The sequence below is a fragment of the Triturus cristatus genome, chromosome 11 (genome assembly GCF_964204655.1).
Source record: "Triturus cristatus chromosome 11, aTriCri1.1, whole genome shotgun sequence".
Lineage (NCBI taxonomy): Eukaryota > Metazoa > Chordata > Amphibia > Caudata > Salamandridae > Triturus > Triturus cristatus.
This window is the reverse complement of record NC_140594.1, coordinates 532,747,629-532,775,037: the sequence shown is the minus strand read 5'-3', so window position 1 is coordinate 532,775,037 and position 27,409 is coordinate 532,747,629. Positions and strand designations below refer to the sequence as shown.

General features: G+C 45.1%; 1 protein-coding gene across 2 annotated transcripts in view; it reads right to left on the bottom strand.

Moving 5' to 3' along the window:
• BOLA3 (bolA family member 3) overlaps window positions 1-27,409 on the bottom strand; it is a 49,782-nt gene that overhangs the window by 22,124 nt on the left and 249 nt on the right. Inside the window, exons 2-4 of one of the 2 annotated variants that reach the window (XM_085633452.1) lie at window positions 26,784-26,907; window positions 8,298-8,386; window positions 6,157-6,261 (exon numbers count right to left, since the gene is read on the bottom strand). In XM_085633452.1, the coding sequence (XP_085489578.1) occupies window positions 6,199-6,261; window positions 8,298-8,386; window positions 26,784-26,907 (276 nt within the window). In that variant the 3' untranslated portion in view covers window positions 6,157-6,198. The remainder of the gene's footprint in view (window positions 1-6,156; window positions 6,262-8,297; window positions 8,387-26,783; window positions 26,908-27,409) is intronic. The other variant, XM_085633450.1, reaches the window with a different exon arrangement.

Genomic DNA, 27,409 nt, shown 5'->3' with positions numbered 1-27,409 from the left:
GTGGGAGGCCAGATGGACTCAGCAAACCCGGTTTTGGGAAAGTGATGTATTGGGCGAGGTGGGCCGACAGCAGGGATTCTGTAGATGGAGCCTCATTGGCATAGACACCCTCTGGGACATATGGCGGAGTGGTAACATGATCACCTTCAAGGAACTCCGGACAGAATACCAAATGACTGACCGAGAACAGATCCGATATTTACAACTGAGACATGCTCTGAGATGTCACGTGCCAGAAGGGTAATCATTGCCTGGTCCTCCCCGTTGGAGGACCGACTGATACTAGATCCCATGATTGACAAAGCGGTCTCCCTCACATATATAAAGTTACTGAACAATCTCCCCAACCTCTTAGGTCCGTTAAGAGCAGCATGGGAAGCAGATTTGGGATTGTTGAAAGATGATGACTGGCAGGAAGCGATTCAGAGTCCCAAAGAGATCGCCATACGGCAAGATGCAGACTTATCCAACTTAGTCTTACACAGATCATACATTCCCCGCACGCTTCATTAAAGACTAGGTAGATCAGACACAGACCACTGTGACAGGGGATGCGGGCAAACAGGCACCTTTTTTCACATTATCTGAGAGTGTCCTAAAATTCAGCGCTACTGGGCAGGAGTGACAGGGTTTATGTCGGAAGTGCTGGGATACATGTAGGACAATGGTGGCGAGATGCACTCTTACGGATCACACGGGAATCAGGTTTCCCTGTCATGTGTGATGATTACCATGATAAACTCACAGACTATGCTATGGACATTTAAAAAATAACAAAAAAAAACATTTTGAAACATCAACTAAACGTGATAACCCTGTGAATAGGCGCAGCTTTAGATGCAATGTTTAAAACCTGCTACATTACATATTGGTTATCAGTTTAAGTTTAATGAGATATTGAGATATTAGTAACGTGTAAAGAACTAGGCTGGGGAGTAAAAGACTTGGGATGGTAACTTTGAAAAGGATTCTGGGAATCAGAGTACATGAGTAAAATAGCTAAAACGAGCGCCTGCATAATAAATCGGTTGAAGCTCAATTCACTATATATTAAATGAGCGCCTGCGTAAATACGGTTGAAACTCAATCTATAGTATAACAAATGCACCTACATAAGAGAGGGGCAAGTGGTACGTACAACAGTAGAATTCCTGTTCACAATTTAGGGAGTACATAACGACACGTGATGGACCCTCCCAGGGGAATGGAGCGGGGTTAAAAGTGAGAAAGGACTGGGAACAGCGTAGAGCAGTTAACTTCGAGAAGGAAAGGCAAATGAAGAAGTGTCACGGTAAGCGCATTATAGAACTGCAGCGTTTTGTAAATTATGAGATAAAACTTTGGTTTAAGTGGTTAACATGGGGTTATGATGGTACTCTAGAGCTGTGGAATTTAGTTGGAGTAGAGACCAAATCAAAGGGCATAGTGGCGAGTATGAACATCAAAGCAGCATTAAATACATGGGTTTTACACTGGTGCAATTAGAGATGTTTTAACTGATGATTGTAGATATAGAAATAGGCTGTGCAGAGTGAAGTAATGTTCCATAACTATTAATTTAAAAATAACATCATAGCTTGTGTATAGTATTATAAATGTATTTGTTTAACCAATGGTTAGTCATCTTTTACACATATGTTTTTTAAACAATGTTTTCAGATACCCCTGATGAAGGGTTGTCCCAAAATGCATTGGGTGTTTTAAATAAATCGTGACATGTGGAAACACTTGACTCTCGTGTGCTTTTGAGAACATGGGCAATTAACAGAATGAGTAAAATGAATTGAATAAAAGTATGGATTAAAAGAAGAAAATAAAGTAGTACAAAGTGGAGTAAATGAAGAGTTGAATATAAATATGAATTTGATTGATTGGATTCATTCATTGGGAATGGCTGTGCAGCTTGAAAGGAGTCCGAAATGGGTCCATTGTGTTCGTTTCAGGAAGTGCTGGGCTTACATATACACCTAGACGCATGCTGACAATTACTGGGGGTTACGGGGAGGCCCGGTGGCCCACATATACAAAAACCTGGCTCATGCTGGACTTGGGGGTGGTGAAGCAAAATATAGCGAGGATGTGGGGGGCACAGGATCCACCGAAGCTCTCCAGTCGGAGAAAAGACATGGACTGGCAGAAAGAGTTGTATAAGAAAGTAGAAGTTGCCCCCAAAAAATGGGGAAACATTTGGAGCCCATGGGAGAAATACAGGACCTACCTGGGGGATGGGGTCAAACGTGGGGGAGCTAGTGAGAAATAATTGAAAGACGTATTATGTGTGATGTCTGTGATCCTTCCCAAATGTATGCAATATTGTATTTCCCGCTCTGAATGTTGCCCAAAACACATTTGCTCGATGAGCTTTATTTAGAAGGGTGGATCGATTACATGTTCAATAAAGAGATTTTCAACAAAAATAAAAATCTTCCTCATTTTGCTTTCCCTATATTGGCATGTATACAGCAAAGAACTAGCTGGACCAGCAAGAGTGGGATAAGCAAAAGTGCAAGAATTGCCCGGAATGTGTCTGAGGAGTGGTAGAAAGAAAATATTGTCTGCATGTCTATGAAAATGTGGCAGCAACTTCTGTCTAGTCTGCAGAGATTTCTAGATCATAACCCACAGTCTGCACACCAATGGCAATGGAGAAATTGTGATCCAAGGCTAGGGTATTCACTGTCAACTTCCTTTGCCCGGTGCAGCATCATTAACCTGAGGATCTTTGACCAACACTGCTAGAAGATCATGCCTGGGCCAAGGTTCAAGAGTGAGAGCAGACGTCTGCTCAGGAAGAGCACTGGAGATGTCCTTGCAAGAGGGAGATGCTGATTAGTCAGGAAGCAAATATGAAGGAGCCTAAGTGAGGGGAACCAAAAAAGTCAAAAGGACCTGCACTGCTCTGCAAAGCAGCAGCTCAGGGTTCCCAGAGAGACCCCATAGCATGAACATAACTGTGTAGTGAAGGGAATTGGGCAATATGACCCCTACTATGAAGTCAAGAACCAAAAGTATTGAGGCACTAGAAAAAGCTGGGTCACAACCTGCGGTCTCCCTGAGGGAGGAGGAGGATAACCTGCATCCACACAAAGGCCTGCACCAAAACTGGAGTACTCAATGCTATTACCAGGGTCTAACACCCAATTAGTTGTGGTGGTAGGATTTGTGATTGATCCCAAAAAAGATCCGCCAAGTTATGAGGGCAGCGAGTACACTACAGTCCCCTTGACTAATGCTGGTACTGCCTGTGCTTGCTCGATTCATTGCACAGGTGTTAAAGACACTGCTCGTGCACAAGTCGGTCAGGCCGGCACAGAGATATGCCTCTTCGTATTCTGTGAGCCATGTGGTGCATACAATTTGAATCAGCGCTGCCACTGCTTTGAATGAATAGACAGACAACAATGTACTGTGAAGAGCAGGAGAACATGGAAAAGAGTGGGTGGCACCCCTTCCAGTCAAATAGACACTTTGTGATTTTGACACAATCGGTATCTTAAAAAGGCTGCACCAACAGAACAGCCTAGCCTGCGTCCACAGTAAAAGTTGAAAATGTATGAAGCACTCTACATTATATTGAATGTGATTTAGAAAAGTACTTAGTTTTCAATGAACACAGAATTACTAACTTTTATTGGTTAATTTGCTAAGTTCTGAGGATGTAACCCTACTGCACCTCCATGATTAAGACTTGGACTGCCTGACTTCACTACCCTGAGGGTTAGGTGCTATCCGGCTGTTACCTGGTGCTCAATTTTGGGCTCAGCAGTAATGCCAAGCACCAGGACAATAGTAGTACAAGACTGTGATTGTCACAATCAGAACCCTGTAACCCCCACTGCCCCCAAGTGTCCTGGGACTCCTAAAAATACTCCCCAGAGTCAAATAGCATTGCTTGAATAGCTGTTGCTTCTAGTTTCTGTGTAGGTTGATGTTTGTCCCTAAAAAATTTGCAAGTGCAATATATTATTTGTTTTTAGTTTATGCTTTGTATTTTGTTCACTCATGACATTTACAAGACTGAATCACCAAGATGATTACCAAACTCATGCTGAAGAGCGTAAATAGGTTGTGGATTCTCCTTTTGGGGTACTTTTAGGTTTCTGAGTTGGAAGAAATGCGCCAGGTTGCAGATGCCTTACATAATCAAGATGAAGCAAAGTTTCCTCTGTGCAATTTTCAAGAATATGGTTAGCCTTTTATACCTCGAACACTTACTTAAAAATGCATTATGCAATTCTGGAAAATATATTTTTTTTTTTAACACATGTTAATTCTTCTATCCAGTTCTCCTTCCTCCAGCCCCAAAGGGAGATTTTTCAGCATTTGAACATTCGCAAAGGGAAGAGCATTGCAGGTGAAAAGTTTGCAATACATTGCAATAGTAGTTTTAAAATGGTGCATAATTATTTGGCAAGTCCAAGTATCTCAATGGAATCCAGTACTGCTTTGCAGTCAGTGAACAAGTGTGCTTATTCTCCAAGCATGATCATCAAAGTTCCTGGGTCCTGCCCAACCTTTCACTTGCCATTCCCACACTTGCCCTGACCAGACATTCAGCCACCAAATTGCTCCCTTGCTCTCTGTACGGTCAATGTAAACATTAGGTGCTATGGACATTTTGTCAGTCACTGTAATTTAATATTTTTGTGCCATTGGGTCATGGGTTCTCTTCCTTAACTAGTCTCACAAAACCAAAGATAGATGTACAAGCCACACCAAATTAAAAAAAACAAAAAAAAGAGAGGTATGCTTTAGTAATGATTTCCAATATAAATTTATAAACATTTTCTCCTATCCATTTGGCACTCAAACCCACAAAGGGCATGTTGTTTCACCTGGATCTCTGCTTTATTTCTTCAGTCATAACCATTTCGATCTTCATGTCTTCACAGAAAGTAAGGACTTAATCCTTAAGTATTCGCAGGGTTTCTGAATACAGATCCACTCCTACACTTCAAACATTTTAACAGCATCGATTGATCAGTTGCTAAGCTTATTAAGCCTTTCAACAAGGACATGCCAAACATCCCATAATTACACCACCAATGCCAGTGTTAGACTGTTCTGGTATCCATACAGCTCAGCTGTCTTTACTGCTAGGTCAGCTTTGTGGACAGGGCAGCCAGGAGCTGCAATGAACTCTTCGAGTAATTTATATTTTCCTCTGTTTTTCCCCATTATGTAGTAAAAAAAAAAAATAGTTTGGAGGTTTCTTCGGGAAAAAAAATGTTTTCTTTCATTATCAAGTAAGAGCGGAAGGAGCTTGACAGACACACAAACCTCTCAGCAGCACATCATGTGCCTCCAAAGCTTCAGGGTTTCGGGCAATGGTCACTAGATGGGCCAGAGGAGCATAAAAAGGTGTAGATGGGAGTGTCAAATATCTGACTGGTCAAAGCAAAATGGCTACATTTTGTACATCATCACTGTGTAAACATGAAAGTATAAGAACCTTTTACCACTGGAAAGAGCTTAGCCAGTTGCTCGCTTTTGTTAGAAGCTGTGAAGGATACAAAGAAAGGTTTTGTGGACTGTTTGCCAATATTGCCACTGGAAGATTTGCCACACAGCAGAGAGGCCATAATTCCTTTGAAAGGATCTTTCCGGTCTGCTTTAGAAGTTATCAAAGTCTGATGGCTTGGAGGAGTGCAGTGAAGAAAATGACCAATTGTCTTACTGACACCACTCTAGCTTTACATTTTCTCAATTGCTTACGTTAGGTTACAAATTTGTACTTTTCCTCAAGGGTAGTAAAGCAATATTGTGTTGAAATGGTTACTAAAGAAATATAGGCAAGCGTCCCACCAAGAACAGACTCAGTTCACTGCAGCAGCCTCCTTCTAACTCTCTGCACCTGGTTTCACAAAGACATGGAGAAACATTTCTTTGCATTGTCTCTCTCACTCTACACCACATATACGGCAAGGACCTTATCAGTCAACCCAAACAAACACACATATAAACAATAATCCACTTCAATAGGAATATTGCTCTGGAAATAATCTTTGGTAAATATTTGAGGTTGATGTAGAAGCAATAGTGGCTAAAGCACAAAACCAAAAAATTCAGGAAATTCACCAATTAAGATACTGACTTAGCCATAAATGACCGCTCTTAGATCTTTTAAAAACGGAAAATGATAAAAAGTTCTCATACCTGCATAAACTTTTTAGAGCTGTAAATCGTAACACAAAGCTTTTAATTCACATGCAGTACGTTTCTGGACTGGCAATTGAGTTGATCACCGCTTTTTCCACCACGCTGTACCATAAATTTAGAAACCCATTTTAACACTTGGGATTCTAGATGACATACAAAATATACGTAAAATATTTACAGTTTTTACACTTTTGTTTTAGGCATAGTTCACAGTGAATATTATTTGAGATTTTTGGACTGCAAACACAACGCTAAAAATAAAAACGAAATGCCACTTTGATATAATCACAATAACAGCATTAATTCAAACTCCGAACAGCTTTTGTCCATTTACCAGTGAGACCCTGAGGACTACTAAGCACCATCTTGACAGCTTTAATTACTAAGAGCTACTTTGTGCAGCCTTGAAGGGTGTCATTCAAAGATTTAGATACCGCTGGGATGCTTTTGGGTAGCCATGCGCTTTAGAAATGCCTTTCAATTCAATACCGCCATGAAACAAAGAAAAAAAAAAAAAAACACTGACCTGCTCCTCAGACTCCCTACAGATTTGCCTGTTTTTGTTAGGAAAAGAGATAACCTCATGAGTACAGGGCGTGACTGCACAAACAGCCTATTCATGTGAGGCCACCCAAGGATCTATATCCAATATGCAAGTGTGGTAAATAATATGAATAGTTTTGATTTTACTTCAGTACATGGTATCCCAGCGCCTCACAGATGAGGCATGTCATCTGCTGCGATGCCAAAAAGCTTGCATTGTCCCGAAGACAATCCATTGGAAACCATTTGTAAATGTATACTCAGGTCGCTGTGTGGATCTGACAAAGATCCACTTTTAGCAGACTATCGTTAATCTGTGACCCAAAATGGATACATCTGCTGGAAACTCAAGCTGGGGTGCATCAGATGAAGACCTTGCATCAAGCGAAGCATGCTGGGAAGTGGCAGAGATGATAATTCAGCAGGTCACAAAGTGGCAGAGCAGACAATGATTCTTTAAAATGGGTCGAGTATTTAAGGAGGTCAAGTGACAGCAGTGGCGACTAAAATAAAACTGGCATGAAGAGCGGTGGACCTGGTGCAGTGATATAGTGCAGTGTTGGGTAGGTGGTGCAAGGGGTGCTGGATGAGATTGACAAGCTGCTGTTGAACTGGGAAGGGGTATCAACGTGTATGGTCTTATTACTCCTATCTGCATGTGATGGAGGCCCAGTGCACTGAAATTCTTGTCTGCCCTCAGACTGTACAGTGGGACTGGGAATGTTAGAGACCCTAGTCTCCTAGGGCAGTTCAGCATGTTGCCAATTGGCGTGGATCTTTTGCAGGGCCAATGGTGACTGTCCACATTTCTGGGAGGAGTAGAGCTAAGACAACCATATTTTCTTGTATCATATTGAATCTTCCTGCAAAGAAGAAACACGAACTATAATGTTAAGTTTCCAACTACAGTGATCCTAACAAACAAATGCAAGCCCTTGCTGTGTTTTAAAACAGTGAACTTTCTAGGGCATGTATGCATTAACGGGGCCTTCTATAGAGCCCTTTGTCTTTTAGCCACATTTGGATTAATTTGGGACATTAAAAACTGAAAAATACCATGGTAACTTAAAATCCTGGGCAGATCATTGAACTATGCCAAAACCAATCCTCCCAAAAGCAACAAACCGATTTTCGAAAAATAATGGGCAGATGCCAAGTACGATCACAACTGTAGGAGATACTCAGCACAACTCTTGGTACTGTAGTCAAACATTTCAGCTAAAACTGATTGGCTATCAGTAATATACAACACCAGAACATTCTTTCAAGCCTCAGAGAGTACCTCGATTTTGTTAATTTCACTTCAGTCAAGCAATTCCTAGACTAAACAGTTTCCATGGAGAAGTCCGGTCAGTACTCTTTTAAATTCATGTAAAAGGTAATCAAATCTCTTCTCACTCATCTCTTTTATGGAAAGCTACCCCAAAATAATGTGCCTCCATCATAATCTATCTTTAGGTGCTTTTAATAATTTGGTGGTACAGTTCACCAATATCCTAACATATAGATGTCTCAGAGGAAGAAATACAGGTTAAATAAAGTCGTCACATATGTCAAATTTATCTTGAGTTATAAATAGGAAAGATTATATATACCTGATTAATCATTTGATGTTGTTGAACTGTCCTTTTATCCTTAAATTCCTCGGTTTCCACATGAATTTCATACATATCACCACAGCCCCCTACAAAAAAAATGATATTCCTCACATATCAAAATTATTCTTAAGGTGGTTCAACTGTTTGTCCATAATTATTCAAGAGCTTAAATGCATGGGAATTTAAAGATCAAAAAAATGAAGACAGGCAGTATTTGTCGAAAAACAAAATGGAATTAACATAACTTGCTTGCTCTCACATAGGTCTTTCAAAGTGAAATCCTTTTGTTGGAAAACATTTATGTTTTAAGATCTATTCCATCGAAAGAAAGGGATTTATTCAGCAGAGTCAAGGAGAGACCGCTTAACTCTTTGAAATTACATCTAATAACCAAAGCAGATTTTGCAGATTTTGTAAAACTTGCAAAGACAATACAGTCTTCCAGAATCCAAAGACAACATGGCTCTCGTTATGCTGCTCTAGCTTCATATCTCAAAACTTTGCACCAGATATAAAACAACAAAAGCTATTTTTCCAATTAACCCCAAAGCAAACTACTATTTTGTGCACTACATATGGCTAATTAAGAGTCACATATTGGCCAAAAGCAGCCTACTATGACCAAATCCGAGCAATGATCCTACTCTTTTGTTGCTGCACTTCTCATATGGTCTCCTCGCTTTTTTTCACATGCTGGGGACTGTGCAGCATTAAAATATTTCTTCAAACCATTTGAATGCACAATTGCCTTGTTCTTTACCAGGTTAGGTGCTGGTTTCCAAATTACAAGGTCCAAATTCTATTAAAGATATGGTGGCGAGTATTATCCACCTTCTAGGTCTGATGTGGAATGGAACATCAAGGTGGAAAGACTGGCGATTTTAATGGAAACCACTGTTTTATGCATTGTGTTCCTGCAGTATTCCAGGTCTGAAGCGAACAGATTATATTCTCAGGATACTTCAGGAGCAGAGTGCAAGCTAATTGATCATGAAATTTAAGACTTCCTGAAGATTTCCTGGATTGACTTGACAATAGAAACTGTCATACTTGTGATTTTGGAAGTTTGATCATCTATGGCAAGTTACTACATAAGGGTACATGAAATAGGAGGCTGACACTGTGGGAAGCATACAAAACAGTCCTACGTGGCCAGGCTCTCTCACTGGTGACACATCACAAAAAACAGCATCACCAAATTCAAGCACTAGAAAGGCAGTTAGAGAGGGCAGAAGTAGATCACGCCTCAGATATCAATGAGGCTACAACACACAGTCTCAAGCTGGCACAACAAGAATATACAACCTTCGTATGGGAAGAAACAAAATCTAGACTCAAGGCCACACAGCACACTGTTTACGAACAAGGTGATAAGGCAGGCAAACTCCTGGCTTGGCTAGACAAGAAGGAAAGAGTCAGTAGATGGATAGCACAGCTAGAAACACAACAAGGTAGTATGACCTCAGATCCCGAGGTCACAGTCAATGAATTAGCGGCCCATTATGAGCAGATATACACACCCATAGCCACTGTTACAGTGGACGAAAACATAGCCTTTCTAAAAGACATTAAAATGCCAACGCCAGCAGCGGCACAATCCTTAGAGGCGGATCTCACACAAGATGAAATGACACGGGCAATACTAGCCTTACATACAGGTAAGGCCCTGGGACCCAACGGAATTCCTAGCGAATTCTACAAACAGACGACTGGTGTTCTTGCGCCTCACCTGCTTAACATGTGCTCAGACAGTTTGGAGAAGGGTGAACTCCCTAGAGATCAACGACTGGCAACGATAGTTGCAATACATAAGCCAGGCAAACCACCACACAGCAGCATGTCATACAGACCTATCTCCCTTATCAATGCAGAAGCAAAGATATTAGCGAAAGTGCTGGCAACAAGATTGCAGCCATATTTAGAAAGATGGATTCAATCAGGATTTATGCCACACCGCAATAGGGAATTGAATCTACGAAGGGTCCATAGTGTCATGGTGCGCAGATCCACTATCGAAGAGGACGCAATCATTTTATCTCTGGATGCACAAATGGCATTCAACATGGTCGAATGGCCCTTTCTGTTCGCGGTTCTTCACCATTTAGGCTTTGGACCCAAATTTATACAATGGGTGGAATTATACATGAAACCAATGGTGCAGGTGGTAGCCAATGGGCGCATCTCTGCTACCTTCCCGTTGGGTAAAGGAACATGGCAGGGTTGCCCATTATCGCCACTACTGTACGCAATCGTATTGGAACCCCTAGCGGCATGGATACTGCAAGACCCGGTAATCCGTGGACTCAAGTGGGCAATGGGATGGGAGGATCGCATCTCGCTCTATGCTGATGATGTGCTGCTATACTCCGCTTCGCCCACACGTTCCCTTAACTGCCTCCTGGATATCTGCGTGGCATATGGGCTCGTGTCCGGCTACACCATAAACTGGATGAAATCATATTTTCATACTCTCGGGCGATCCCCCGCGCAATTGTGACATTCAGATAGCTAACTAGGGGTTTAAATATCTGGATATTTATATAACGTACCAAGACACACTTTATGGCAGAAAATCTCATGAAACCCCTGGAGCATTTTCGCAGTGATGTCATCCACTGGCGGTCCCTACCACTCACATTGTTGGGCAGGGCGGCCCTCTTTAAAATGATGGCGCTCCCCAGATTCTTATATATCCTACAGAATACGCCATTTCCGGTCCCCCCAACATACTTCATAGCAATTAACAATGAAGTGAATAAACTGTTATGGAAGGCAACCCGTATTGCTATGCACAAGCTGGTCCGATGGAGGCATAGCACTCCCACATCTCAAAACATACTACTGGGCATCCCAACTGGCAGTAATAAATCAATGGCTTCACACCACACAGGAGGAACTGGCATATCGCATGGACAGACATCTCTTAGGTGTGAACGGTATGATGGGGGAACTATATAATAAGAATAGAACAAAGACTCTAACAGGGCCGACAGCACACACAATCAAGATTGGCATGAGGCGCAAAGAGCATTGGGATGGGAGGAAGTCCTGACACAGGCTACGCCACTATGGGACACAACAAAAATTAGGCAAGCTATGCAATACTAAATGTTTCAGGCAATGGGACCTAATAGGCATTTCAAAGGTGGGGGACCTATGGAATAAAGGTGATGTCATCCCATTTAAACAAATACAACAGACCTATGACCTAGCAGACACGGAGACCTACAGGTACATGCAAATACGACATGCACTCGCAGCATTGATTCCGTAAGGCACACAACTACCAGAATCGTCACCCTTAGAGGATAGACTACTTACTGATCATATGACGAAAAAAGCCATCTCACTAACTCACAAGAAAATAATAAACAACCAACCGGACCCGACAGCAAGACTGAAAACTAGATGGGAGACTGACTTGGGTGAACTAGACAAGACAGACTGGCGGGAAGCACAGGCATCTCCCAAGGAGGTAGCGATCTCTTCTAGATTCAGACTAATACATCTGAAGGTTCTACACCGCACGTACTATACCAGAACCCTTCTGTATAAATTAAACAAGATAGATACACCACTTTGCCTTCGGCAATGTGGAGCACGCAGCACATTCTGGCACACAATCTAGCAATGCACAGAAATTAACAATGTACTGGAAAGCAATTATGCACACAACTTCGCAGGTAACAAATAACAGATTGCGCCGGAACCGAAAAGATGTATACTCAACATCTGGGAACCGACAGATCTCAATCAAGGGGCACAAACTTGGGTAGCGCTAGGTATGGCATTAGCAAAAAGGAATATTGCACAACTATGGGGAGCCAGACAGACCCCCACGTTGGGTAGGTGGTGTCGAGATATGGACGAATTAATGGTAACTGAAAAATCAGTGTACATACATAGGAGATGCCCCAAAAAATGGACACGGGTTTGGGGAAAGTGGAATCTGTATCGGGGAAATATTTGCGATCCCCCACAGGAAGAATCCCAATCAGAAGATACCGATTAGCAGCTGTGTAAATAGAAGGTGCCAATACACTATATATAAATGTGGACAAAATTAGGGTGGACACAAAAACCCGACATGTATATGGACAAATCTTGGTTGTTCGTGGTCTGGCTACAGTCCATTAATCTGATGTATGCAACAGTGAAAACGTATGGTATTGCAGCAAAGATTGCAATTGAAAATGTTAATAACAATATTTTTTTTAAAAAGAAATAGGAGGCTGGCCAGAAATTTTTCATAGTAATCTGGTGCTGGGTTCTAGATTACTCAGTATTAAACCATGGGGGTGCAAAAACAACTACTTGCTTCATGGGTCACAGGAATAAAGGTTTTGTACTTTTTCATTGCTGTCGAGTTTATACAATGCATTGGTGTTAAATAAAACGAAAAACTACAATTTACAGTCAGAATTCACAAAAAAGAACTGTGTTTGACAAAGGACTCCAGCACCATTAAAATAATTTGCGATGGTGCGCATTTGGGGCATCTGAATATGATGGGGCTGAGAAAAGGGACATGCCATGTAACTGGTAAACTTTATGGCACACTTAATCTAGCCCTGTCAAAATATATCCTGGTTTCACATTATGATAGTTGAGGATGTAGGCCAATTGTTATGGTATAAATTGGATAACAAACGCCTTCTGTTTGGTACTTCCTGTGAAAAGTTTTGTCTGCTTCTTTTGTGGATTATATTAATCCATCTGTTTTAATATTTCACAGATTTAATCTACATTACATTTGTATTGATCTGTTTTTTATTATTCTAAATTAATTAAGATAAACTGCAAATTAATAGAAACCCAACTGTTAACCTCTCTGTATCCCACCAGAATACTTCTAGGATCATGCATTAAAATAAGCATTACAATACCAGGAGTAACGGACGCCCCACCAGAAAAATTAAAATAAAAACTATTCTATGGTTGAATGTTTTCCCACTATGGTATGATCCATAACAAAAAGGGAATGACTACAATTTATTGCATTTGGAAATAAGGCAAAAAGCTGCAATTCCTAATTTGAAAGTTAGTTTGAGAGCAATCTCACTGACCTGGTCAGTGAACTGCTTCCCTTCCCGCACAGCTCTGCCTGGTAGTTGCTGCTCCCGACTCTTGCAGGTCTTGTGTTCGAGTCCCTCCTCCACCTGTAGGCACCCACCTGCACCTCATCACTGGTGGTCCAGTGGGGAGCATCTCTGATCTGCTGCTGCTCTGACCCCTGTCTCTGCCTTTTTCTCCTCGGTTCTCTTTTTTACCTTCCTTTCATCTTTTCTGCTTTTTGTCACTTTGTCACCTTTTACTCGTTTTGCGCCTTTTTTCTCTGTGTCCCTGCCGCTGCTCATCCCCCGCAGTCAACCCCCCTCCAGCGCCACATCCCGCCTTCCAGCTGTCCAGCCCTCCTCCCGACACTACTTAATGGCGCCCACTGCGCAGTGAAAAGTGCAATCTCACTGACTTAGTCAGTGAACTGCTTGCCTTCCCGCACAACTCCTCCTGGCAGCTGCTGCCCCTGACTCGTGTATATTCGAGGCCCTCCTCAAACCGCAAGCACCAGCCTGCGCCTCCTTCATCCCAGGTGGTCCAGTGGGGAGCACCTTCGCTGGCCTCTGCACTCCAGACCCACCGAACGACCCTGAAGAACTGGACCCGACAACCTCAGATGCATCCTACTCAACACCTGCACCCTCAGAAGACACACCGTGGCGATCTGGGACCTGCCCGACTTCATCTCCCTCAAACTCACCTTCACAGAAACCTGGAGGACCTCCGGCTCAGCCCCGTATATCGCAACCGCCATCCCAGACGGCTACAAAATCATCTACAAAAACTGTCAACCAGCCAGGAGGAGGCATCGCCATAGTACACAAAAAGACACCTTCAACCTCACTATCAGCTCAGACGACCACTCACCCGACATGGAGCACCTTCACTTCCAGATCTACCTGAACACTACCCTCCACGGCCCCTTCCACTACAGACATCCCTTTCAGCAAAGCCATAACCAACTTAATCGCTCACCACTCTCTCACATCAATGGACTACATCATCCTCAGCGACCTCAATTTCCACCTGGATAACCTCAAAGGCCGCAACACCTCATCCCTACTGGAGAACCTCGCCACCATCGGACTCAAACAACTGGTCACAATGCTAACCTACTCAGCAGGACACACGCTCATCCCCATCTTCTCCACAAGCAACAACAACTCAGTCAGCCACACCTCTTAGCCCCACTGGACAGACCACCACTGCGTCCACTTCACCCATTCCCAAACCTACCATAAGCCACCACACCCACCGCAATCCTCGCAGGAGCTGGAATTATGTCACCGATGACCAGCTTACCACCTCCCTCAGCAAGGCCCCACCACAGACATCCACGGACACCAAACCCTCAGCACGTAACATCCACTGCTGGATCTCCAACTGCGCCAACATACTGGCTCCCCTCAGGAAACCCTCAGGCAAGCAGATCTCCAAGAAAGCCAGCTGGTTCTCCCCCACCCTCCAAGAGTCCAGGCACACCCACAGACAGCTCGAAAAAAGATTGAGCAGCACACCAAAAACATGGCAGACCACGCAGCCTTCAAATCCGTAGTCACCGCTCACCACTGCCTCATCAGCACAAAAAAAAGCAGCCATTGAGGAATGCATCAACGCCAACGCACACAATAGGAAAGAACTCTTCGCAGGGGTCAAAGAATTCGCTAAACCCAGCACAGAGACAGCAGACATCCCCCGTCTCAAGACCTCTGCGACAACCTCGCCACCTTCTTCAATCACAAGATCAAGGAGATGTAGGACCACTTCGCAAACCAAGACTCACCCACCCCACCCACAACCACCGCACCCAATGGCTCCAGCCCCCAAAAGACCTTGACCAACTGGACTACTCTCCCCTCTGTCAACACCCTCAGGATCATGAAGAGCAACCACTCAGGAGCCCCCTCGGATCCCTGCCCTCATCACATCAACAGAGCCGGCACCTTTATCACACCCGAACTCTGCCGCACCATCACCTGCTCCATCAAGTCCGCAACCTTCCCAGAAGGCTGGATGAACGCAGAGATCATCCCCATGCTGTAGAAACCGTCTGCTGACCCAACAGACCTCAAGAACTACAGACCCATCTCTCTGCTCCCCTTCCCAGCCAAAGTCATCTAGAAAGCCAACAATGCCCAACTCTACGAGTTCATCGAAATGACCATCATCTTGCACCTCTCCTAATTGGGCTTCAGAAGCATCCACAGCACTGAGACCGCTCTCCTAGCCGCTACAGACGACATCCGCACCCTCCTTGACTGAGGCGTGACTGCTGCCCTCATCCTCGTGGATCTCTCAGCCACCTCCGACTCAGTCTCCCACCACACCCTCAGCGCAAGACTCCACGACGCCGGCATCCACGACAAATGCCTAGAATAAAAACGCTCCTTCCTCACCAGCCAAATGTCAAGACTTCCACTGTTCAACTCAGAACACACAGAGATCAGCTGCGGAGTGCCTCAGGGATCTTTCCTGCGCCCCACCATCTTCATCTACATGGCCCCGCTTGCAGCCATCTCAGAAGCCATGGGCTCAACACTGTTCAGAAGTGATCTAAAGTTCTGGGGTCTGAGCCTCAAAATTTATACCACAGAATCCTTTGCTCTCTGGTGGCAGAGAAGCCCTGTGCTCAGTCAAAACCAGTTCTGTCCTCTCTGGTGCAGCTTCCTGGCAGGATGTGAAAACAGCATAGTGGAAGGCAGACCACGCCCATTCAGGTGAAAGGCAATCTCCTTCCCCTACTCTAAATGCAGCCCAGGTCTATTCAGCTCAGCCCTGACTCATCAGACTCTCTAGAGCCACTGCACCTGCCCACCCCTGACACACCAATCCCGGACATTCAATCCACATCCCAGCAGAGGCACACTGGATGGCTAAGCAAGAAAATACCTACTTTCTAAAAGTGGTATTTTCAAACACAGAATGTAAAAATCACCCTCACTAAAAGATGCATTTTAACATTCTGAGTTCAGGCACACTAAACTTTATATTCCTACCTTGTTCCCAGGGGTAGTTAGGCTTAGGATGTTCTAAGCAAACTCCCCATTCAATCCTATGGGAACAGGTAGTCTTGCAATAGTGAAAAACGAACTTGGCAGAATTTGATTATTAGGACATGCCACACACACCAGGACATATCCTACCTTTCACATTAACTGCACCCTGCCCACAGGGGTACCTTGGGCCTACCTTAGGGGTGACTAACATGTAAGAAAAGGGAAGGTTAGGGCATGGCAAGTGGACGTGCTTGTCAAGTCAACATGGCAGTACTAGACTGCCCAGGGATACTGCAGGGGCAGATCTGAGTCACATTTACAGGCTGCTTATGTGGGTGGCACAATCAGTGCTGCATGCCCACTAGCAGCATTTCATTTACAGGCCCTGGGCACACACAGTGCACTGTACTAGGGCCCGACTAGTGAATCAAATATGCCAATCATGGAAACACCAATCCATAACAATAATTTACAAAGGGAGCACTTGCACTTTGGCACTGAACAGCAGTGGCAGTGCCCTAAGCATCCAGACCAGCAAAACGGAGTCCAACACCCAGCAAAAACACAGGAGGTCAAGGCAAACAAAATACAGGGGGGGGGGGGGGGGGGACGCACTCCAATGATGCCAGGTCTAACACTAACCATTTCGTGTATCTAGAGGCATAGCTACTAAATTGCCATTTTGCACGATCTGCTAAAGACTCAGTAATCAGGGTGGACAGAAATTTTGGAAGCACTAGTCAAAGCTAAACAGCCTCACTTAAACTCAAGGAGCTCTAGGTTAGAGGTTTCATGCTTTTAGGAAGTAGTCCATTGTCCACATTTTTTTTCATCGAATGCTATATTGCACTGCATGATGCAAAGATTATATTTCACAAAAAAGAATTCACATCCATTGGCTGAACACTCACCAAAACCCACAAATTTCTGGAAATTTAGAAGGGCAAGAACTAAGCTATCCATATAGAAAAGTGGCTCACTTCCGATACCAAAACAAACTTATCCAAATCTGTGTGGACTGTACCCCCTAAACTCACCCCTTACCATAACAGTGTTGTTGGCCGGGGGGGAAGGGGAGAGCAAGGGTGGATGGTCATGACTTAGACGCCAACTAAGATGGACACTTGAATGTGCAGCTCCGATGCTGCAATAACAAGTATGCACAAAACCACCCTTAAACAGTGGCATCCAAAGAAAAATGCTAATTCCAGGATACCTGAAACCGTCCCTAGGTGAAAGACTATTAAATCATGAGCTGGGATTCAGATGCTGTACAGTTACACAATAGGTAGGCTGGAGACACGAAAAGCTCTCTAGGGGGTTACCCGATGGATCAGGCACGGGGCCTTATGAGACCATGCCACTACTGTGGATGTTATGACTCTTTATTGTTTGGTTTAAAAAACCATTTACAACAACATGCTAAAAATTGAGTAATCAAGTTAACTATGATAAAAGTTTTAAAACAATTAATCAATAAGATAAAATTCAATGATCATAAAAAAGTCTGGTAATATTCTAATACAATACATCACCCTGGATTTCATGTAGTTTCTGATTTGGATAAATCGTCTTTTAGTTCAAAATCTCTACTCTGGCTAGAATGAAAGTTTGGCTTCAAGAAGTCTTGACGCTTTATGAACAAATTTCGAAAGCCCAATATTTAACTTGGTTTTAACAGGGTTGAGGGCAGCCATTATTGCTTGACGGCAGGAGCGTACACCCAACATAATACATTGGCCTCTCAGCAACTGCCGTCTGGCTTGGAAGTAATGCTGGGCATGCACAAACAATATGTTCCATTGATTCAGTATGATAGCCGCACAGCCTGCATGCAATGCTACTGCCCGACCGGCGCCATACCGGGAGATTCTTCAAAAAGGGCCATTCTCCCATCCTCAAGGCTAAAAACTTACGTTTCCAATAAAGTGCATATGTGCTAGACAGGTAGGGCAACTGGACATCCACTTCGTAATTGGCAATTACCGCCCAGGCATGTCCCCTCTTTGATAGTGTTGCCCTGTCTGAATGGAAGGACCACAACCTAACAGATTTCTTTATAACAGATTTTAACACCGATGGAGAGGGATTTGAGTCCCATAGGTCTTTTACGCCTAACAGCTGTAAACTGTAATCCAAGAGTTGTCGGTGCTTTTGACTTGTAGGCTTTTTCTGTATTTCCTGCCAGAGTCGGGCCTCCAAAGAACCCTCCCTGGCCTGGCGCAGTCTATGGCACAATTTAACAAAAGCACCTGCCTCCACGCCGAGGTGATCTTGAAGTCCCAGTTCTAGTCTCACCTGGGCTGGCGATGCAGATTTTGGCAGCCGAAAGGCTCGTTTGAAGATTTTTGTAATTAATTTATTTATGTACTGGTTGAGCCCTTGGTGATCTCGTGACCATATGTCAATGAGTTAATTACTTTGGCTTTCATTACTTTCAGCATAGGTGTAAGGCTGGGACCGAATAGCTGGTTTGTCAATTTTGCGGCGGCCACCTCTAATGAAAGTGCTTTTATTTGTAATGCTTCCTTGTGCTTACCAAAGGAGCCACTTGCCTCCAGAAAGATGCCCAGATATTTATAACTGGGAGTTGAGTCCAGCTTTGTTTTATTAAATTACCACCTTTCTATTGTCCTTTTTTGCTTCCCAAAGGAGATAGTTTTGGTTTTTGACAAGTTAAGTTCTAGATGTTTTTTTGTCGAGTATGACAACAATTCGTCCAATAACCTCTGTAGACCCAATTTTGTGTGGCTTAGTAGCACCAGGTCATCGGCATAAAGTAAGTTGGTAATGCGGGTCCCATCAAGTTTAGGAGGGTGACAATTTACTCTATCAAGTGCTGGGGAAAGGTCTGATATGAATAGGTTAAACAGGAGTGGAGCCAATACACATCCCTGTTGATCTTCCTGGAGACATGACGGCCTTCGCCCAGCTTGATTTTAATCCATGTTTCGGTATGAAGCTGAATTATTGCCTGTAGAAGAGACTGTGGTATTCCCCATGATTTTAATTTCTGCCATAACAGGCTTCTGGGCACACGGTCGAAGGCTGCTTTGAAGTCTACGAAGCAGCAGTGCAGCTGTATGTGTTGGCATGCTGCTTTATCCATCACAACTGTTAATGTTAGCAAGTTGGTTATTGTCCCGGTGTTGGCTACGAAGCCCGTCTGATTGAAGGGGAGACACGCAGTGGTTTCAGCCCAGGCCTGTAGCTCCTCTAGTAAGATGTTTGCAAAATACTTGGACTCCACGTCAAGAAGTGCAATCATTCGATAATTTTTTGGCTCGTTTCTCTTTCCGCCTTTATAGATCGGGTGAATGATTGCTCCTCGCCAAGATTCTGGGACCGTGTTGTTTAATCTGCAATAATAGAACAGCGGGGTCAAATAATCTGACCATAAATTGATGTCAGATTTAAACATTGCTTGGGGGAGGCCATTCGGACCCGGGGCTCCATCAGCTCTTGCTTTCCTTATGTGATTTGAAATCTTATTTTTTAATACTGCTGGCAACACCGTAGGCTCTGGTAGGATGTCATTCCGTTCCATAGGGTCCTTTTTTGTCGGGTCATCTAATGGGGTGTTTTCGGGCCAAACCCTCCTCTGGCTCTCTGGACCCGAGAAAAGGAACTTAAAGCTTACTGGGCTGGCAGAGTCGAGACCAACTTTGTTGTCATGAGTGTCTCCAAAATGAAGAGATAAAAACTTGCTCCAGTCTGCTTCACTGATGTTACACTTTGATTACTCCTATTCACAAGGGACCAGAAATGCTTCGGATTAGGATTTTTACTTTCATGGATGAGCTTCAGCCAAAATTGATCCGAGGCCTTCAATTTTTCTTTTTGGATGGCGGTTCTGAAAGAAACTTGCGTTTGCTTGTAATTATTAAAGTAGATTTTGTTACTAGGGAACCTTCTTGAAAGACAGAGTGCTCAGTTCCTCTCAGTTCTTAATTTCCTTGTGGCTTTTGAGATGACAAATTGAGAGGTTTGGTTTCTCGGGCCCCTCCTTATGTGAAGTTCATTGAGAAGAAGATTTATGAGAGAGGCCCAACCACTGACCACATGGGTGTTTAAATCTCGAGATTGATTTAACAAAGCTCTACTTTTTTCCATCAAAGATGGAGCCATGGAATCCGACCACTTTAACCGCTTAAGATCCTCTGAATGGCTACCTAAATGGGTGTGAGCCAATTCCTGATGATATGAGTCGCCAATGGATAATGTTATTATTTGAGCCCGATGATCACTATCTCCCTGTTGGGCAATTTGATAGCTCTTAATCCAAGGCAGTAATTCTCTGCTCCCTAAAGTAAAGTCCAAAAACGAATGGGATCTGCCATTTGACCAAGTCCAAGCAGGCGGGGTATCAGAAGAGAAATGCCCATTCAATAAAGTATATCCCAAGTTGTTGAACTGTGTTCCCACGTATTCCCCCAATATTGATGATTTGTTCCCAACGGGGATTACCTGAGGTAGAAAATGTGAGGGGGTTCTTGGAGGATCCGGGCATGTATCATCTACATGGTTGCAAAATAGATTAGTGTTGAAATCACCCGAGATGATGCTTGGTGTACTTCTGTGGATGTGGATGCGGCTGCTCCCTGCTGAGGCAGCCCATACCCAGGAAGCAACTGACAAACGGATTAAAGAAGAGGGGCAGTGCAGAGCTTTCAGGCAAGCTCCTTCAACTTGGGAGGGCTCGCTGCTGCCACCATGCCTGGCTCTTGGCACTGCAGCTGCACTGGAGGGCCCAGTGTGGTGGTGAAGATGGAGCCCTTTCCATCAGAGAACGGGGGTGTTTTAAAACTATTGTGGAGGAGCGGACCGCTGGTGGGTTGAATGCAGTCAGGTAAGGCACCACCCCTTCTTGAGTTCAGTACCCTGAATCGGTGCCATAATGGAGGTATAGTTTGTATAATCAGCCACAGCAAAGAGTAACCAAATTACCCATAGGGACAGGAGATGGTCCTAAATGACCCATTTGCTGGTTGTGAGAAGGCGAGGATTACAATGTCAAATTAACGCCAAACTGGTGACAATGTGACTGCCTAAGCAAACACTGTTGTTTAGTTTCCACCAATCAGTAGGAACTGCACGTTTGCGGACAACATAAATTTAGGATGGGGTCAGACTAATTCCATGCACCCCGTAGGATATGTTGTCCCTTGGACCAGCTAGCTTGCAGTGCCACTGTTAGCCCTACTAAATCTGAATCAGGAAGCAACCAGTTCCGGCAACCACTGAACATGACAACTCTGTTCTCTCAGGAGCCATAGCGACAAACTTCAACTTTCACTTAGTCACTTGTGCTTTCTCTTGCTAAGAAAAATATGAGAAGGGGGGCGTGGCCAACTTCCGGGCATGGAGGACGTGAGCTGAGAGAGCTCCGTCGCCTACCCTGAATCTTAATTAAATATCCTGCATATCCCCTGGACCTCCGTAGCTGGGTCATCGCTCCTTGGGCTGCGGATCTCATTGAGACCCTGTGGCTAGGACTTGGGCACCCAATACCTGACAGAAGCAGCCGAACTGTGTGATATTTCAGGACGGCTGAAGGCACGAGACGGCGAGGGGCGGAGTCCCGTATTCTGCATGGAGGCTTCGCCGCAGCTAGCAACTTGTGCAATGTTTCAGCGATTTTGGGCACTACCGGCGTGAGGACGGAGGTCGGAGCTCCAGATCGGGATGGAAGCGCTGATCGGGACGAGCGTCTGCATTTCTGCTCTACTGCGCCACACCTACGGCAGCCGCGGACAAGATGGCGGATACGGCTGACCGCGCCCAGCGTCGGCGTGTGTGAGGCACAGCACTGGAGACTCCCCGGTAAGGGAATGAACTCAGGCAGACACTTTGGCGTTGTGGTACGTGGAGGCTGACGGAGCCTCCCCCCCCCCCCCCCCACTCTCCTGATCGGGACATGGCTGATAGCGGGAGGAAGACACGCTGTGTGGCATACTAATGGAGCTGGAGGGGGACGCCCTTGTCACTGTATTGAACATTGCGGTTGCTCCACACATAGGAAACTCGCCCTCTGTATGCGATTAAATTGGGGCGGTATGAGCACGCTGCCTACGCCGTTGGGATCTATGTCTCACCTGCCCTATATTGACTGGAGCGCTGCTGGGTGCCTTGACTAAGACGGATTACACCCCTGTACGCTGTGTCTGGCACTCACGTGGGTTGAGCGCGGTGCCGCTCTCCACCTATGGCATACCCTGCTTGTGGGAGGCGTCCACGCTGAGCTGAAGGAGCGGTGTAGTTCTCACCACTGGGTCTGTCCTGGTAAATACTGGTGAGACGGCGACTGATATCCCTGCACTGGCCCACTTTGGAGGGATATGATTCATTCTTCATGCACTAGATGAGGTGCTGCTGCATGGTTGGCCTACGGGCATCTGTGTCCCTGCCCGCCCTCTTCAGAGGCCACACGAACTGGGCGCGGTAACGCTCTCTCCTGCAACGTACCCTGGCTGTGGAGTGGGACAGACGATTACGTGGGAAGTGTGATATAGCTTTACCGCTGGGACTGTCCTGATGGTCACTGGAGTTGCTGAGTCTGACTTCCCTGTTGGTGTCCGCCGGGGGTGTGCAGCCACAGAACGGACGAGTCTGACTGCTTGCGGCCTGTGAAACTGGTGTCCCTAGAGGTAATTTGGATGTTCCAGTGACCTGTGCTTCGCTGGCTGAGTGAGTGATGTGGGATATTGCCCCCGAGACCCCCCAAAAGAGCATTCTGGAGCAGAGACGAAAGGGAGGACGCCAAGGCACGATGGGTCGCAGCAGAAACAAGCAAGCGGATGGCACTGCAGGTGGCGCAACGCAGCCCACAATTGGCAGTGATCCCTCGAACGCTTCAGACAATGACGTGATACCTCTTACTGGTACAGACCCCACGATGCCAAGCTGGACTTAATACTGAAAGAAATCCGAGACTCATGAACGGCGCTGGAGGCACGCATGGCACGATGTCCACTAATTTTAGCTTACTACAGGCGGATCACAGAAAACTGGCCAATAAGGTCAAATCGAATAAACTGGCACTGGATGATCTTATACCCCCAGCAGACTATGCACTCAACTCAAACAATTCCAGCGACAACTGAAGGGCCTGCAGGACAGGGTGGACGACGCGGAAGGGAGGTCTCGCCGCAATAACGTTCGCATCCTTGGAATACCGGAACGCAGCGAGGGATCCAACCCTACACAGTTTGTGGAGGACTTGCAGAGAGACCATGTAGCGAAGGAGGGCCTAACACCCCTGTACAGCATGGAGCGGGCGCACCGGGTGCCTTCCAGACCTCCTCAGCCGGGTGCGCCACCTCGCCCGTTGATAGTGTTGCGGTCCTAGTAGTGTAAAATGCGCGCTATCTTGCGGGCTGCCAGAGAGAACGCTCCTGTGCGTTTCGAGAACAGGACAATTTCACTCTACCCGGGTTTTACCCCAGCAGTTCAGAAAGCTAAAACTACGTTTTTGGGAGTGAAGAAAAGCTTGCGCGACCGCAATTTGAAATACGCACTGCTCTTCCCAGCTAGCCTGAAGGTAGTCTATGGTCAGAAATCATATTTTTTTGAGACTCCTGAGGAAGTGGCGGACTGCCTTGAAATTACTCTTACACAAGAGGCTTCTCAGACTTCGCGGCCATCGGAACAACTGCATAGAGCCTCCCTGATACGAACGACTAGACTACCCCGATCGGGTCATGGCACTACAAACTCTGGCCCAACCTCGGAACAGATCACGAACAGCCAGAAGGATGCACTCCTTACAGCGGCGGCTCATGATGCCCTGGCTGCGGCGTCTTCGGAACACTCATCTGACGCTGACACGGTGCTCTCTGAATCGGACACTACCATAACGCTGTTTCCCTCGATTACGGCCCAGGTTGCAAGAGACTTCTGATATTGTGATCCGGAATGCCCAGGAGTGGTAATGTATGAAAGGGACATGCACTGTGTGTATTGCTGGTGGTGGCTGCTTGGCGGGTCCAGGGTATATATGCTTTATAGGGAAGTGTGTTAATGTAATCAAGACATACTCGAATGTATATTATGTTGATTTCACAAACTGACGCATTCTTGGCCTCCACCCCCCAAGCGACTGCGAGGACGCATTTTTTGTTTGTAGCCCATGTTGGACTATTGTTCTTTGTTTGGTCCTCTGCTGTTTTATGGGGGAACCTAGTATTGGGGAGTTTATATGTGAGAGCGTGCTCGGCTTTTCAGCAGCTTCTATCTACAGGATTTCGGTCTCCACAGGTCACACTACAATTACACTTTCTGCACCACAATGTCATTACATAATACGTACACCTATTGTACATGGAACGTGAGGGAATTAGGTTCAATTCATGAAAGACACCGGGTTTTGGTACAACTTACTAGAAGGAAGGTTGCTATAGCCTATTTACAAGAAACTCATCTTAATGTTGATGAGGCAGCCAAAATTGCAGAGAAAATGGAGAGGGCAACTATTTGCCACGACATATTCAGCTTTCTCCAGGGGGGCAGCGGTGTGGATGCGGAGCACTGTCCCTTTCAAGCTCCTAGAGCAGAAGATAGACGTCAACAGTAGATATGTACTGTTTCATGGCTTATTGGATAGAACACACGTGGTCATGGGCTGTATATATGCACCAAACACTGACCAGGACAAATACCCGACTACACTATGAGCGGCCTTGACGGAATGGGCTGCATATCCCTGGGTGATAGGGGGGGGACTTCAATCAGAAGGTATATATAAAGATTGAAGGGGAGAGGGACGAGCCCTGGGGCACCCCGCAAGAGACTGGACAGATGGGGGCGGAAAAGCCCTCCAGTCTAATGGCCTGGGTGCGGTCCGTCAGGAAGGAGGAGAGCCAGGCCAGAGCCGGACCCCGAACGCCGGCGCCCCCGACACGGTCTAAAAGAGCAGAGTGGTCGACCGTGTCGAAGGCGGCGGACAGGTCAAGGAGGACCAGGGCCTGTGGAGAATTAGTGTCAGCGCTCCTCCTGAGCTCATCCACCACGGAAAGAACAACGGACTCCGTGGAGTGAGTAGGGCGAAAACCAGCCTGGTTTGCGGCGAGGAGATGGTTATTTTCGATAAAAGTGGAGAGGCAGGAAGTGAGGTAACTCTCCAGGATCTTGCTCAGGAATGGGAGTAAAGAAATAGGTCTAAAGTTCGAAAGAAGGGTAGGGTCAGCACCCACTTTTTTGAGGATGGGAATGACCCTGGCGGCTTTAAAGAAGTCAGGAACAATTCCCTGAGAGACAGAAGAATTAAGCAGGGTAAGGGGGGGGATCCGGGCAGCTGGAAAATATCTCCCTCAGAATATGGGCAGGACAGGGGTCGCAGGGAGAGCCTGTCTTGACTTTCCTCAACAGGGTGAGGAAGGCCTCCTTGGAGATCAGAGGGAAATGGTCAAGGGTGGAAAGAGTAGGCGAAAGTAGAGGAACAGAGAAAAAAGGGGGAGGCCGTGGAATGTGGCGCTTGATCTTGGCAATCTTCTCAATAAAGTAGTCGTTGAGGTCATTGCAGAGGGACTGAGAGGGAGTAGGCTTAGGGGCAACTCTATCAGAGGCTGCGAGCTCGTGCACGATCGTAAAGATCTATTTGGGTTTATTGGCCGTTTGATGGATTTTTGGGAAAAAATAGTCCAACTTGGCTGAGAGTATGGCTCTTTTATAATCCCGGAGAAGGGCCGAGTAATGAGCCTTCAAATCCGGGCAATACTTGTGTCTCCAGCGGCGTTCGGCCTGCCTAAGCGCAATTTTCTGGGTTTTAAGATCATTGGTGAACCATCTGTTGGCGTCGTGGGAGCGACAAGTTCTAACCCGTTTGAGGGGGGCAACTTGGTCACAAGTAGCGAGCAGCCAGCTATGGATGGTGGTCACCTGAGAGTTAGAGGAGGTGTCAACTAAGACGGGGGAAGAAGACGCTAGGGAGCGGCAAAGGGTGGGCAAATCCACACGGTTCCAGTTTCGGGCATAGATGTTTTTGGGAAGGGAGGGGTTAGTGGCCACCCGCAAGTCCTTTTTATTTTTCAAAGACATGCTTGCAATAAAAACACAGATATTTGAAAAATGATCCTGCCTGACAAGGTCAGACCTACTGGCTTTGTCAATGATCATTTGCATTGTATTTTATTGTCAAGCGGTAAACAAAATCACAATTTAAAGAGAAATAAATAGAACTGGATTGAACAGTGAGATTTCATCATGATACCAAGTTACTGTTGAATACTTTGTCTGAATGCAAGTCAACTAAAGAATTTCTGTATATTTAATAAACTACTAGAAGGTTTGAACAAGATAGGTCTAGCAGAAATGTAATCAGGACCAGAGTATATCGTGGTCTTATCAGCTTTACTTCACAAACAAACACTGTATGACAAACAATTGTGGCTGATCGTAAAATCATGTGAGGCACTGTTAAATAAAAAGTTACCTGAAATATCCACTACTTTTACAGAGGTAGCTTTAGGAAACCTTTCTTTAAGAATGTGGGTTATTCGGGCTTCTCCATCTGGTTTAGGAATTAGCGTTCTCATGGCATCATACCAAATGTTATTCTATCAGTAAACCAAACATAAAACGTTACAGTTTGCAAACTCAGGATGTAAATCATAGCCATTTCATGGTGGTGAAATAAATGTGGCAAAGTAACATTTGAGTTATGTCTAGCTTTTCAGCCCCTGTACTAAGGAACACACATTTGTTACTTCGATGAAAAGGTCAAATTCGAGCTTATTTCCACAATACAACACAATTGACATTGGAATCAAACGTTTTAAGACTCGCAATTTGCATGTGATAACTACTTTACACAAGGAAAGAACTTCTCTAATATTCCCAAGTTATATTTACTGATTTAACCATACTGCGCAAATGTAACACCTTGCATCCTGGTTTTAATTAAACACATTTTGTTAAAACACGTACCCTTAAAAAAAAAAATCGAGGTTTAATTTATCCAAATATAAAACCAGGACTTCTACGAAACTACCTGCAATGGACTATCTAGTTAGGTAGGCAGTGTCATTTGAAACTCATAACCTACACAAACCCTCTTCT